The following is a 12,453-nucleotide window of genomic DNA, read 5'->3' as shown; positions in this document are numbered from 1 at the left end:
AAGGGGACAATAATGTCAGTAAACACTACAATATTTCACAAGCTGCACCGTGAGACTCTTCTATGTATCGTAACTAATCTACAGACATAGACAGAAATGACATTTGTCTTCCCTACAGACACACAATACAGTGTCACTATAGTTACTTGAGGGAGTTAAAGCTGGATGTATTTGATTGCAGCCTTACCTAGCCTGGAGGATAAAAAAAATGCTGAAACAGTCAAGATATAACGTACTTAGGGCTATTAGTTTATTAACAGTGCATATGAGGGGAGTGAGGACAGAGAAAACCATCTTAACTGCAGGGCAGTTGGTCTTTATGAAAAATGGAAACAGCATAGGTGAGAGACATAGAAGCCACATTACACAGGAAATGATATGAGGATATCCAATGAAGGACCAGGCCTTAAGGTACTACCAGAGACCCTGTGTACCCTGTATTTATCCTGTCATTCATTACAATGGTTCCAATTGGCCTGGTTCTCTCTCTTTCTCCCTCTGTCTCACGTCATACATGAGGTCATCTCATAAACTAGTATATCATGTCTACTTCACACAGCTTGTATATGTACCCATTTTGTACAATAATTGAAAACAACTTGACATGGTTATGAACTCATCAATTTATGCTTGTACCCCTTAAAGGCCCAGTGCAGTCAAAAATGTGAATTTTCTGTGTTTTAGTTATGTTTTCACACTATGAGGTTGGTATAATACTGTGAAATTGTGAAAATGATGACAACTGCCCTCATGGTGTAAGAACTGTTTGAAAAGACTTCCTGAGTGGCCTCATAGGATGGCGCACAATTGGCCCAGCGTCGTCCGGGTTAGGGGAGGGTTTGGCTGGTGGGGCTCTACCAATTGTTACTTAATTGTTAACCAAAAATGATTTGATATTGAGATTTTTAAAAATGGCTGCATTGGACCTTTAAGGGGTTTTCTGATCAATTAAGCCTATACCACATCATTTTAAAAAGATTAATGCCTGATGCAGTTGAAAGATGAAACTGTGCATTAATGGAATTTCAGGATGTGAAAGGTTACAGCTAAATGAGCACTCAGTGAGGTCACAGGTAATGACAGAGGTCATTTAACCAGTTCTCTAATGGATAGACAGACTGACAGACAAAATGCCTTTTTACATGTGAGTTAATAGCAAACAAAAAAACTTTTAACAAGCCTCTTGAAAGAACAGCTCTGTCTCCAATCATTTATATTTCCCTCATAGATTAAATGATAACCATAACATATTCCTGCAATATATAGGTGAAAACTCTGTACATAAGGCACTTACAAATCTACATTTTGATGTATTACAACTTTGTAAGTTTTAAACTTTGTTGGGTAATATTCAGCAAACATCGATAAAAACACACCAAATCCTGTTCAAAATTAACTCCCTCTTAATTTCCCCAAAGATACTTTCAGTTTCTCCTCCTATCTCTCTTCCTGAGAACAATATCTTTAAACACATCTAAACTCAACCCTGATAATCTGACACAACATTGTCAGATTGGACTGTGATCTTTCTTCATCTAATGGAAAATAAAATGCATGGAGTACATAGGACATAGCCTTCAATTATGTCATGTCACTGAAGCCATGACCCCATGGAGGTCCTTGTTATTTTTGGTCCCTAAAGAGGTTAAAGAATGCTGGAATGTGACCTCCAGCTTCCTGTGGACTGCTGTCTGGGACTCTGCCAACACAGGGGTGGGGGGCCTACAACAGAGTTTGGGAACATGTCCCTAGTGATGTGACTAGTGTCTTATATATACTTGCTCCTGGGCTGGGGTTACAGTATGGAACTCAAGTTAGTGTGTGTTAGCGCTGTGATAGATTTTTCTTAATCTGAAGAAAGACCATTCCCCTTTGCAACTCTCAAGAGACATCTCTAGTTACAGTTGTGTTCACTATCATGGCAGTCTTATTCATTCTATCAGAGGGTCATCTTAACTATTGCTTTTGTACAGTGCAATATATCTGACACCATGCCGATCCAGACTCGCATCAGCTCCATCCCAGAACCACACCTCATCACTATCTTCCCTGTCTACTCTGTCCTATTAGTCAGCACCTTCCCTGAGGTACAGTAGAAAGGTGCTGCTATGGGATGGGTTTGTGTTTTGCCCTTACAGGGCTTTACTATGGAGGCCTGTATCTATCTCTCTCAAGTCAGGGCTGGGGCACAAATCAAAGGAGTCATTTCCATTTCCTCCCACTTGGCTAATTACTGTCTGCACACTCTTCCAGCCATTCGTCTTCCCTCTCGTGTCATAACAGAAACCTTTGCAGTGAAACACCCCTGATTACCCTGCGTAGATTAGACAGAGGTGTTAATTCAGCAAATCCATCCTCACATGGTGGAATATGTTTTAACAGAGGGAGAAGCGTCGGAAGTTGATGTTCATCTTGGTGAGGCCGAGGTGTTTGAGGGGGGTGGAGAGGGCGAAGGCAGCCTTCATGGGGATGTCACAGAGCAGGTCAGACTCCTCACCACACTCCTTCAGCTCGTAGGTGGCGTCGTCCAGCATCTCCTTGTGGCGGTGACACACCTGCTCCACCTTCAGCCGGTGGATCTCCACACGCAGGCGGATCAGCTGTCGAGCCAGACGGTTGTCCTGGAAACGCATCTCCCTCTGAGGATGGCAGGCGGAAAGGAGAGAGATGAGAGAGAATGGGGAGAAATCAGTCATCAAATATAATATTCTAGCAATCGGACCCCAGGATTAGGTTTTTGCATATAGTGGGTGCTATTTTTTTATTATTATTATTATTTATTTCACCTTTATTTAACCAGGTAGGCTAGTTGAGAACAAGTTCTCATTTGCAACTGCGACCTGCGACCTATTGATGTGTAATGATACTGACACAAGATCTATGTGAAAAAATACTTTGCCTTTCTATTTGGGGATTTTTCAGCTCTGAAATTAACACAAGGTCCCTATTGTTTAAGCATGTTTGCATTATTTTGGATGCAAAGATAGCACAAAGTCATGCTCTAGTCAGACAAGCATTCAAGCAAAATTAAACAGTGAAAGCACGATTATTTCCCATAAATCTCTCCGTCACACAACAGTGGCATCTGGCACAGAGACTCTACGCTCTGGAACGTGTGCGTCATGAGGAAGCCAAACCAGTGTAACTACCTGGTAGTTACGTTTGCCAAATAGTTGCACTGCGTCTTATTCACACTGGTGGAAAAAGTACTAAAATGTCATACTTGAGTAAAAGTCTAAAAGTATCTGTTTTTTTTTGTACTTAAGTACAGTGGTAGAAAAAGTATTCAATCGTAATACTTAAGTAAAAGTACAAAGTAAAAGTGCTATACACCTAATTCCTTATTTTAAGCAAACTAGGAGGCACGATTTTACTATAATTTTTCATTACAGACAGACATGGGCACACCAACACTCAGACATCCTTTACAACCACAGTATTTGTGTTTAGTGAGTCCGCCAGATCAGAGTCAGTTGTAACTGCTGTTGGTGGTGGAAGAAGGTGAGGTCCAAAGTGCAGCGTGGTAAGTGTTCATGATTATTTAATAGAACAGAACACTGAATGACAACAACAACAAGAGAACTAAATGAAACCGAAACAGTTCTGTCTGGTGCAGACACAAAACAGAAAACAACTACCCACAAAACCCATGTGGGCAAGAGCTACCTAAGTATGGTTCTCAATCAGAGGCAACGATATACAGCTGTCCCTGATTGAGAACCATACCCGGCCAAAAACAAAGAAATACAAAAACATAGAAAAAGGAACATAGAATGCCCACCCTAGTCACAGCAGTAGGGATAACAAAGTGTTATATTGATAAGAGTGTCCTAATTTTGTCCTGGTTGAGCATTCTAAATGTAATAAGTGCTTTTAGGTGTCAGGGAAAATGTATGGAGTAAAAAGTACATTATTTTCTTTAGGAATGTAGGGGAGTAAAAGTTGTCAAAAATATAAATAGTAAAGTAAAGTACAGATACCCCCAAAAACGACTAGTAGTACTTTAAAGTATTTTTACTTAAGTACTTCACACCACTGCTTATTCATATGTACTAAAATATTTTCGTTGTATTCTACATATCTAGGAAATGCAGAGATAGTGTAGCCTAATTAATTTCTAACATGTCCATGTACAAATAACCGTGTCAGAGTTGGAGAACATTTCGGCATTCAAAAAAATGTGTGCTCACCAACTCTTTCCTAAGAAATTCCAACGCGTCATTAATGGTATCGAAGCCACAGATGTTGCGGATGGTTAGATCTGAGTTCTCATCCCGAATAATTTCAGGCAAGAGCACATATTTCTCGGCAGTCTCTTGGCCATTTTTTGAACCATTCGGGTTCTCCTTCCATGGTTGGCTCTGCAAGCGCTCCTGCCATTCAAAGTATGATGGTCTGCGGGTTTGTAACTTTAGTTTTTCGGTAAGTGCTTTCACATTGTTCAAATCCTCAGCTTCTCCGTCAGTATCTCCGTCGGGGTTATCATTACCTCCCAGCTCTTTAAAATCCATTGCAAGTGCTCTAGACGTTTAAAAAGGATCTCCGTAAAAAGACATTTCAGAGGCTGCAAAAAAGTTGGAATGAGTTATTCACAGAGCACGATGCCTCTCGAAGCACATGAAGTGTACTGTCACTGGGCTTGCCAGTTGTAGATTGGAGTGTACTGGTGATCCTTTATTTATAGAATGATAAGGAGAAGCGGAAGTGGCCTCTCATATCCATTATGGAGAAGAGGTGTAGTTCATGCAAGTAGCCTCCCTCATGTTATCCACCTGACCACACTAAGGTGAAATAAATAGTTTGCTGTGTCCACTTATGGCAGCACTCAGGTGCAGGTTCAAAGGTTTTGTATAATGTCCCCTCTAAATTCCTTAAACACTAAAATGGCAATGGGATGAAATTGATTTAGCCATATCTCTTAAACCTTTTATGTTAAAGACATGCTCCTGTACGTAAACTCCCGCTTTGGGCAGGATGTGTAGTTCATAAATGCATTATCTATGAGCAGACTTACTGTCTTACCTCAAATAGCCACAAAATCCCTAGTTTGAAAGCAACTGTTATCTTGAAGCTGTTTTCCCTACATTTCCCACCACCTGGGCCAGCCCCTAGCAATTCCAGTTCTAGGAAATGAGCTTCAGCCCCTCACATTTGAGTGAAAGCTAGTGAGAGGCCTGTCCAGTGTTATCCAATAAGGTAGCAGTGTGGGCCCAATGGCTCAGTGGAAACAGCATAGAGAGAAAGAGAGTGAGAGCAATGACCTGGTGCACAAACTCCTTAGAAATAGGGATTGGAATGTCTTAATTTGAGGCAATGCCTCCATCTAGTGTTAATTTTCGAACACACTTCTGGTCAATTGCCCAATAATGGGCTGGAAAGATGGATGGGATAGCAATATGCTGCATGTTTTAGACAATATGTGAGTGTAAACATTTACTCACCTATTACTTGATCTCCAGATGATATATATATATATAAAGACTAGGTCACACACAGGAAATGTAGGTCACACACAGGAAATGAGAAGGGTATTGCTTTAGGTTAGTGACCTGAAGTTACTAGAGGCGCATCTACTTGGTTGGAAGCAGAGGCTACTAAATCAAATCAATGAGTAATGTAAACTAACTAGTCTGGTACGGTTCAACAACAGTTTGAAAGAGACAGAAATCCGTCAGCAGCTGATTTCAGTCAAAAAATCTAGCATGTGATTTATATACATACTCAACTCCAATGGTCTAGTGGTGAGGTTTGCTGTCTTTAGATTGTCAGTTCTTCAGGCGCCAGCAGGTACCAGGGCCCTGTGGATACGCTATAATGACTGACTAGATGCAGACGATACCATTATCTTATCATGAACTGGGTATGAATATGAACCGAGTAGGAATTGTATGAACTTTTTTAGGCAAGATTATCTACAAAATGCAAACCCAATATTAGGCCACACACTAATAGGCATTTTTAAATGAATTGCCCCTGTATAGATAGGATCTTTGACTTTGTGTTCTCTCACCACTGCTTTCAGGAAACGCTCACTTCCTTCTTTTGTAACCACAAGATGTTTTCACATTTTAGGGGCTGGTTGGAAAGCAGCCAAGTATGGCTTAAAGAGGTGTCCCCACGGGAAGGGTGGGTTAATGAGAAAACGAAAGGAAATAACTGCTATGAAGATGTTATTAACTTCAAACAAACACTTCACCTAGCTGTAGTTACAGCAAGCTACAGTCAACATTTGGACCGTGTCACGCCCCTTTTCCTGGGACAAGAATAAGTGGTTTAATTTCAATAATTCAGATAAGTAACCTATACAAGATCCAGAAGAAGAAAATAAACGGAATACTTTTTCTGGCGCGCGCGACTTGGATCTCCCGTCCGCTTCTTGTCATCTTGCGCTGATGCGATGGAGTTTTCAGAGCACATAAAGACCGCGAACGTTGAAGATGTCGTTCTGAGACGGCCGTTTCATCCACCGATGCAAGGAACGTTATGTGTCACTGGCCACCACCTGCTCTTTTCTAACAGAGATGGAGACAGCTCGCGGCTGGTCTTGTTACTTCTCAGAAACATCGATGCCATAGAGAAAAGGTAAACGGAGTGAGGGCAATACGTGGCCCCTTTTTCAACTAAAGTATTTAAATGTCATATTCAAAGGTGTAATGATGGACCATATAGCCTTATACAGAACTGCTGCCATATTGCCTGAACCCCATATTTCAATGTGCTGACAGCCAATTGTCACATTGGGGGAAACTAATAGTTACTGATAAAGTGTTTAACATGTTAACATTTTCCCAGCCTTCATCAGTCTGAATGTTGGGTCAGGGTGCCTGTGTAGCCTGTTAATAAACATGTCTCACTAACCCATCTTGCTGTCTCTCTCCCTCCATCCTTCTCGCTGTCTCTCTCCCTCCATGCCCAGTGTGGAAAACCTGTTGGGCTATTCCAGTCTCTTCTCTAGTACAGGCCAGAGTCAAAGGTTTGACATAAGTGTGACACCTTGCGTGTGAGTCTGCGTGTGTTTGTGCGTTTTGCAGTGTGCTGCTATCCATGTCCTGTGCAGCACTGTGCGAAAATAACAGGATTCTGATGCTGCAGGAATAATAACCAATCCCACCTTCGCTCAAGCTCTGTCTCACATGCCATCTCTTTGAATCCTCTCCATATGCTTTGTGTCATGAACTGCGAAGAACCAAATGCAGGAATTTCAGTGCTCATTTACTACAGTTATGAATCTGGTTCAGACAGTACATTTGGAGGCGTAGTGCAGACAAAGATTTGATATGGAGGGGAAATGCAGGCCTCACATCCTTTCTCTGAGAGAATCTCCACTCCCACCAGCTGGTTGGGTTGGACTTGCTTTTTTGAATGTTTTTTTTGGAGGGGAGGCAGCCTAGATCATGGAACCCTGAGGGGGAGTGTTGAGGGTAATATGTGGGGTTGGACAGAAGCCCTATAATGATGTGTGTGTATTTCATATGAAGGCCTTCTGTGTCCTCTGGAACAATCACCCTCAAGTGTAAGGATCTGTGTGTTCTGCAGCTGGACATTCCAGGCATGGAGGAGTGCCTGAACATTGCCCGTTCCATTGAGGTACAGTAGCAGGGTGGTAGAATACACACAGGCTGTACATACATACCCATTATGTAAAAACTAGTATTACAGTCATAAAGGTTAGACAACATTACAATTAGTGTTTTGCTTTTTGTTTTGACTAGTCAGTAACTTTTTGCCTCTTTCTCTTTCTCTCTCTCTCTCTCTCTCTCTCTCTAGTATCTCTCTTCTCTGGACATTGTGTCCGATATGTATCCATTCTTCTACAGACCGCTTAAACTCAGTCTGCAGGACCAGTGGGGCCTCTCATCGCCTGAACAGAACTACGCTCAAATGGAGGAGCTAGTGAGTGCAGCACAAACACACACACACACAGATGTCCTGTTGTTTTAGAGTAAATGCAACAATCTGAGCTAATCATCACAAACATTAAGAGTATACAAAACATCCATGACATAGACTGACCAGGTGAATCCAGATGAACGCTATGATCCGTTATTGATGCCACTTATTAAATCCACTTCAATCAGTGTAGATGAAGGGGAGGAGACAGGTTAAAGAAGGATTTTAAGCCTTGAGACAATTGAGACATGGATTGTGTATGTGTGCCATTCAAGAGGGTGAATGGGCAAGACAAAAGATTTAAGTGCGTTTGAACGGGTTATGGTAGCAGGTGCCAGGCGCACCGGTTTGTGTCAAGAACTGTAACACTGCTGGGTTTTTCACTGGGGATACCAAACGGAAGGGTCAAGATTCAGATAAATCAATCCTGCTGAGGCCGCAATACCAGCCCTGCAGCCGATTACATGTGGTTCCACTTACTGCATTATGACTGTGTAAACAATACATGTGAGAAACGACATGAATCCATGCTCATGTATATATATATTAGTCAGCTTCCTGTGGAGCCCTTGTCATGGGGAATTTACTCTAGTTCTAAAACACATAACCTGGGGATCGCTATGTCAAGAGACCCTATTAGAATCAAGATAGTGGGTGTAGGCACTGTTATAAGAAATCATACTATTTAAAACCAAAAAGGGTTCAATGGCTCGCTTCATATATGGCCCTCAAAAAGGTTCTTTACACTGTAGAACTGCAAATCACCCTTATTTTTAGCAGTGACCAATATATACCTATTGATCTGTGTTGTGTCTTCCTATCTTCTCTCCTTCTCTGCAGCAGAACAGGTGGAGACTGAGTCATGTGAACAAGGACTACTCTGTGTGTCCCTCCTACCCCCCTGCTGTTATTGTCCCTCACTCCATAGACGATGAGACATTGGTGAAGGTGGCCAAGTTCAGACAAGGGGGCCGCTTCCCTGTCCTCTGTTATTACCACAGGAAAAATGGCATGGTGAGATACGCATGGATCCACACATATGGACTTAGTCACACACACAAATACTTTTATGTCACTACAATGTACAGTAATTAATGTTGTTTGACATTAGATGTTTTTTTAAATAATGTTTTATTTATTTAAATAGGCAAGTCAGTTAAGAACTAATTCTTATTTTACAATAATGGCCTACCCCAGCCAAACCCTCCCCTAACCCGGACGACGCTAGCCCAATTGTGCGCCACCCTAAGGGACTCCCGATCACGGCCGGTTGTGATACAGCCTGGGATCAAACCAGGGTCTGTAGTGAAGCTTCTAGCACTGAGATGCAGTGCCTTAGAACTCTGTGCCACTCGGGAACCCTTCTTTATCAAATAGCAAAATTGTGTTTCCCAGGTCATCATGCGCAGCAGCCAACCCCTGACAGGAGCCAATAGGAAGCGCTGCAGAGAGGATGAGCTCCTCCTCCAGGCGGTGATTGACGGCTCTGGGCTGGGTTACATCATTGATACCCGCTCCAACCAACAGGCTCAGCAGGCCAGGATGACAGGCGGCGGGTTTGAATCTAAATCTAGCTACAGTTGCTGGAAGAGACTGCATCGTCAACTGGAAAGGTGTCTGTCTGTGTGTTTGCCTGTTGTGTGTGAGTTTTTTTTCATTTGTTTGTGGTTACGTATGTCTAACCTAGTTGCCAGGGTGTTTCTGATTTAACCAACCCCTTTTTTAGAGCTCTATGCCTGTTGACTGAATAGTTATATTTGTGTGTGTGTGTGTGTCCCCAGGGGGAAGGTGCTCCAGGAGAGTCTGATAAAGTTGGTGGAGGCTTGTGGGGATCACTCCCACAGTGTGGATCGCTGGCTCAGCAAGCTGGAGAACTCCAAATGGCTCTCTCACGTCCACACTGCCCTGGCCACAGCAGGCCTACTGGCAGAGTGTGTGGAGAGGTAGATGTGCACTCTACTCTCATAACCCTAAATGTAATGTTTTCAGAATGGGACGGTAGGTAGCCCAGTGGTTGGGGCGGTAGGTAGCCCAGTGGTTAGAACGTTGGGCCAGTAACCGAAAGGTTGGTAGATCGAATCCCCGAGCAGACAAGGTAAAAAGCTGTCGTTTTGCCCCTAAACAAGGCAGTTAACCCACTGCTCCTAGGCCGTCATTGTAAATAATAATTTGTTCTTAACTGACTTGCTTGGTTAAATTTAAAAATAATCGTACATCATCGTGTAACGGGCTGCTCCAAGATGCCGCCGAATGAGAAGACGAATATGGAGTGGGCTTTTAGTCCGACTCAGGAGATGTGCATACCTTCCAGCGCTTCTGAGTATATTACTCACTAATGTTCAATCCCTGGACAATAAAGTAAACATGCTCAGGGCAAGGATCTTCTTCCAGAGAGACATCAGGGAGTTGTAACATACTCTTTCACGGAATCATTGCTCTTTCCGGATATACTGTCCCCGTCCATACGGCCAGCAGGGTTCTCGTGCGGACAGGAAGAAAGGACTCTCCGGGAAAAGGAAAGGCTCTTGTGCATGTTTCATAATTAACTACTAGTGGTGTGATTGTGGTAACGTACAGGAACTCAAGTCATTTTGTTCTCCCGATCTGGAATACCACACTATCAAATGCCGATGGCATTGCATTCTGAAAGAATTCTTGAAAATTTGATTTGAACACTGCTGCATAGTGTTACACTGAGTCATAATGCGTGTTGTTTTGCTTTTTGTTTTTATTGCTGATGTGCTGTTTTGTTTCCTGTATTGTGTAATATCTTGTTTACGTGTAACATTGTTCTATGTTATGTAACCCTCTATGGTGCTCTGGCCAGGGATGGCCACTCTGTTCTAGTCCATGGCTCAGAGGGCACAGATGCCACCCTTCTGGTGAGCTCTTTGGCCCAGCTCATCCTGGACCCCAACACACGCACACTGGCTGGCTTCCTGGGCCTCCTAGAGAGGGAGTGGCTACTGGTGAGACCCCTAAAATAGTCACACGCTACCTCCTTATGTTACAACTACCCTCATATACTGTAGATTGAGAGCTGGTAATGTGTACATTAGTCCAGTGTACATTCAATGGCTAACTAGCTATACTAGCTGAAGCTGTGTGTATGTTTTTATATCAGTGTGTGTGTTATTTGATCTGTTGAGGTGTGTGTGTGTGTGTGTGTGTGTGTGTGTGTGTGTGTGTGTGTGTGTGTGTGTGTGTGTGTGTGTGTGTGTGTGTGTGTGTGTGTGTGTGTGTGTGTACTCCCTTTCCACAGGGAGGTCACCCGTTCCAGCAGCGCTGTGCCCACTCAGCCTACTCCCACGCCCGTCTGAGGCTGGAGGCTCCAGTGTTCGTGCTGCTGCTGGACTGTGTGTGGCAGCTGGCCCGACAGTTCCCTCTGGCCATGGGCTTTTCTGAGCCTCTGCTGCTGCGTCTGGCCATGGAGGTCTACTCCTCAGACTATGGCACATTCCTCTGCAACAGTGACCAGGAGAGGTGAGACATTCATGCTTTGTCCAGACTGTCCTTAAATCTACAGTCATTGTCTAAGAGTTTAGTGTATCTGCACTAAATACACATCCGTCTGTCCATCTGTCTGTACCTTTCTCTTACACTTCATCTCTCTCTCTCTCTCTCTCCCTCTTTCTTTCGCTCTCATCAGGTGTGCTGCAGGGGTGAAGGAGAGAACCCACTGTCTGTTCCAGTTCCTCCTGAAGCCCAGTGAGAGGGAGCATTATTCTAACCCCCTGTATGAGCCCACTGAGCTGGCCATCTGGCCCTCCATTCAGCCACAGTCCCTGCAGCTCTGGAGAGGTGAGTTAGTAACACAGGCAGATCTGAGTCTGCTCTCCCTTACTGCAGCCCTCTGACATACAGTATGCTAAATGTTGTATGGGTGAATTTTAATATGTATTACATTCATTTCTTAATCGATGAGTAATAAGCAATGAAATGGTAGATCATGTAAATAAATAAATGTATTTACCACCAAGATTCCTCTGTCTGGATGTGTATCAGGTCTGTTCCTGCGTTGGACCCAACATGCTGTGCACCTAGAGAAGGCTCAGGAGGAGTTGCGGAACCTTGTCATTGAGTGCCGTGGGGCAAGTTGAAAACACTGATAAAGTGGAGTCGAAAAATACAGTGACACACTGGACTGATGGAAAACACAGTGACACTCATCCTGGTTGATTGACTGTTGAGGAAGCGAACAGATAAATACTTTTTCTGTGAGACAATTATGCTCCTATGGACATGAATTAGATAGGTATTCATCCATCCCAAAGAATATCAAATTGCATCGCATACTGTGAAAGTTCCTCACTCTTAAATACTTTTCTCTCATGGTGACATGCATATATTTTGTATCTACCTTTTTTATAGCGTTTTCACTGCAAGTCCATTTAAAAAAAATAATGTATTGTGTATTTTTATTTTCGACCTACAAACACTTCACATTTTAGCATTGTTTTGAATAATTTGATACATGTCAAGGTACTCAATATGCAAACGTTTTATTAAAAGGAATGTAATTTATTGCATAGCTTATTTCTTGCCAACATTTGTAGTGTGATG

The 12,453-nt window shown here is 42.9% G+C and overlaps 2 protein-coding genes across 6 annotated transcripts; one reads left to right on the top strand and one right to left on the bottom strand.

The window, feature by feature from the left end:
* Nucleotides 1-228: 228 nt before the first annotated feature.
* On the bottom strand, nt 229-5,101 carry fam167b (family with sequence similarity 167 member B). Its single transcript, XM_029688318.2, has 2 exons — nt 4,191-5,101; nt 229-2,639 (listed from the first exon to the last, which is right to left on the bottom strand). The coding sequence occupies exons 1-2, from the start codon at nt 4,509-4,511 to the stop codon at nt 2,376-2,378; spliced, it is 585 nt and encodes a 194-aa protein (XP_029544178.1). The 5' UTR covers nt 4,512-5,101; the 3' UTR covers nt 229-2,375.
* A 999-nt stretch (nt 5,102-6,100) lies between these two features.
* On the top strand, nt 6,101-12,414 carry zgc:154055 (uncharacterized protein LOC556036 homolog). Of its 5 annotated transcripts, none has more exons than XM_029688314.2 (11): nt 6,101-6,582; nt 6,917-6,973; nt 7,479-7,587; nt 7,768-7,893; nt 8,731-8,904; nt 9,286-9,503; nt 9,672-9,833; nt 10,718-10,859; nt 11,153-11,373; nt 11,540-11,691; nt 11,896-12,414. In XM_029688314.2, the coding sequence occupies exons 1-11, from the start codon at nt 6,398-6,400 to the stop codon at nt 11,988-11,990; spliced, it is 1,641 nt and encodes a 546-aa protein (XP_029544174.1). In that variant the 5' UTR covers nt 6,101-6,397; the 3' UTR covers nt 11,991-12,414. The 5 variants fall into 5 exon arrangements, with proteins under 5 accessions (XP_029544174.1, XP_029544173.1, XP_029544172.1 ...); XM_029688313.2 differs by having other exon boundaries at nt 6,917-7,000; nt 8,734-8,904; XM_029688312.2 differs by having other exon boundaries at nt 6,917-7,000.
* Nucleotides 12,415-12,453: the final 39 nt, after the last annotated feature.

This window comes from Oncorhynchus nerka, linkage group LG18 (assembly GCF_034236695.1).
Source record: "Oncorhynchus nerka isolate Pitt River linkage group LG18, Oner_Uvic_2.0, whole genome shotgun sequence".
NCBI classification, from domain to species: Eukaryota; Metazoa; Chordata; class Actinopteri; order Salmoniformes; family Salmonidae; genus Oncorhynchus; species Oncorhynchus nerka.
Note: the sequence above shows the minus strand (reverse complement) of the source record. Positions and strands in the feature narration are given on the sequence as shown.

Bases quoted from the DNA above. Each gene is read 5' to 3' on its own strand.
- fam167b (XM_029688318.2), bottom strand. From the start codon at position 4,511: ATGGATTTTAAAGAGCTGGGAGGTAATGATAACCCCGACGGAGATACT. The intron at 2,640-4,190 runs GTGAGCACACAT...TGCCATCCTCAG, and splicing joins AATTTCTTAGGAAAGAGTTG to AGGGAGATGCGTTTCCAGGA.
- zgc:154055 (XM_029688312.2), top strand. From the start codon at position 6,398: ATGGAGTTTTCAGAGCACATAAAGACCGCGAACGTTGAAGATGTCGTT. The intron at 7,001-7,478 runs GTGAGTCTGCGT...TTTCATATGAAG, and splicing joins ATAAGTGTGACACCTTGCGT to GCCTTCTGTGTCCTCTGGAA. The intron at 8,905-9,285 runs GTGAGATACGCA...TGTGTTTCCCAG, and splicing joins ACCACAGGAAAAATGGCATG to GTCATCATGCGCAGCAGCCA.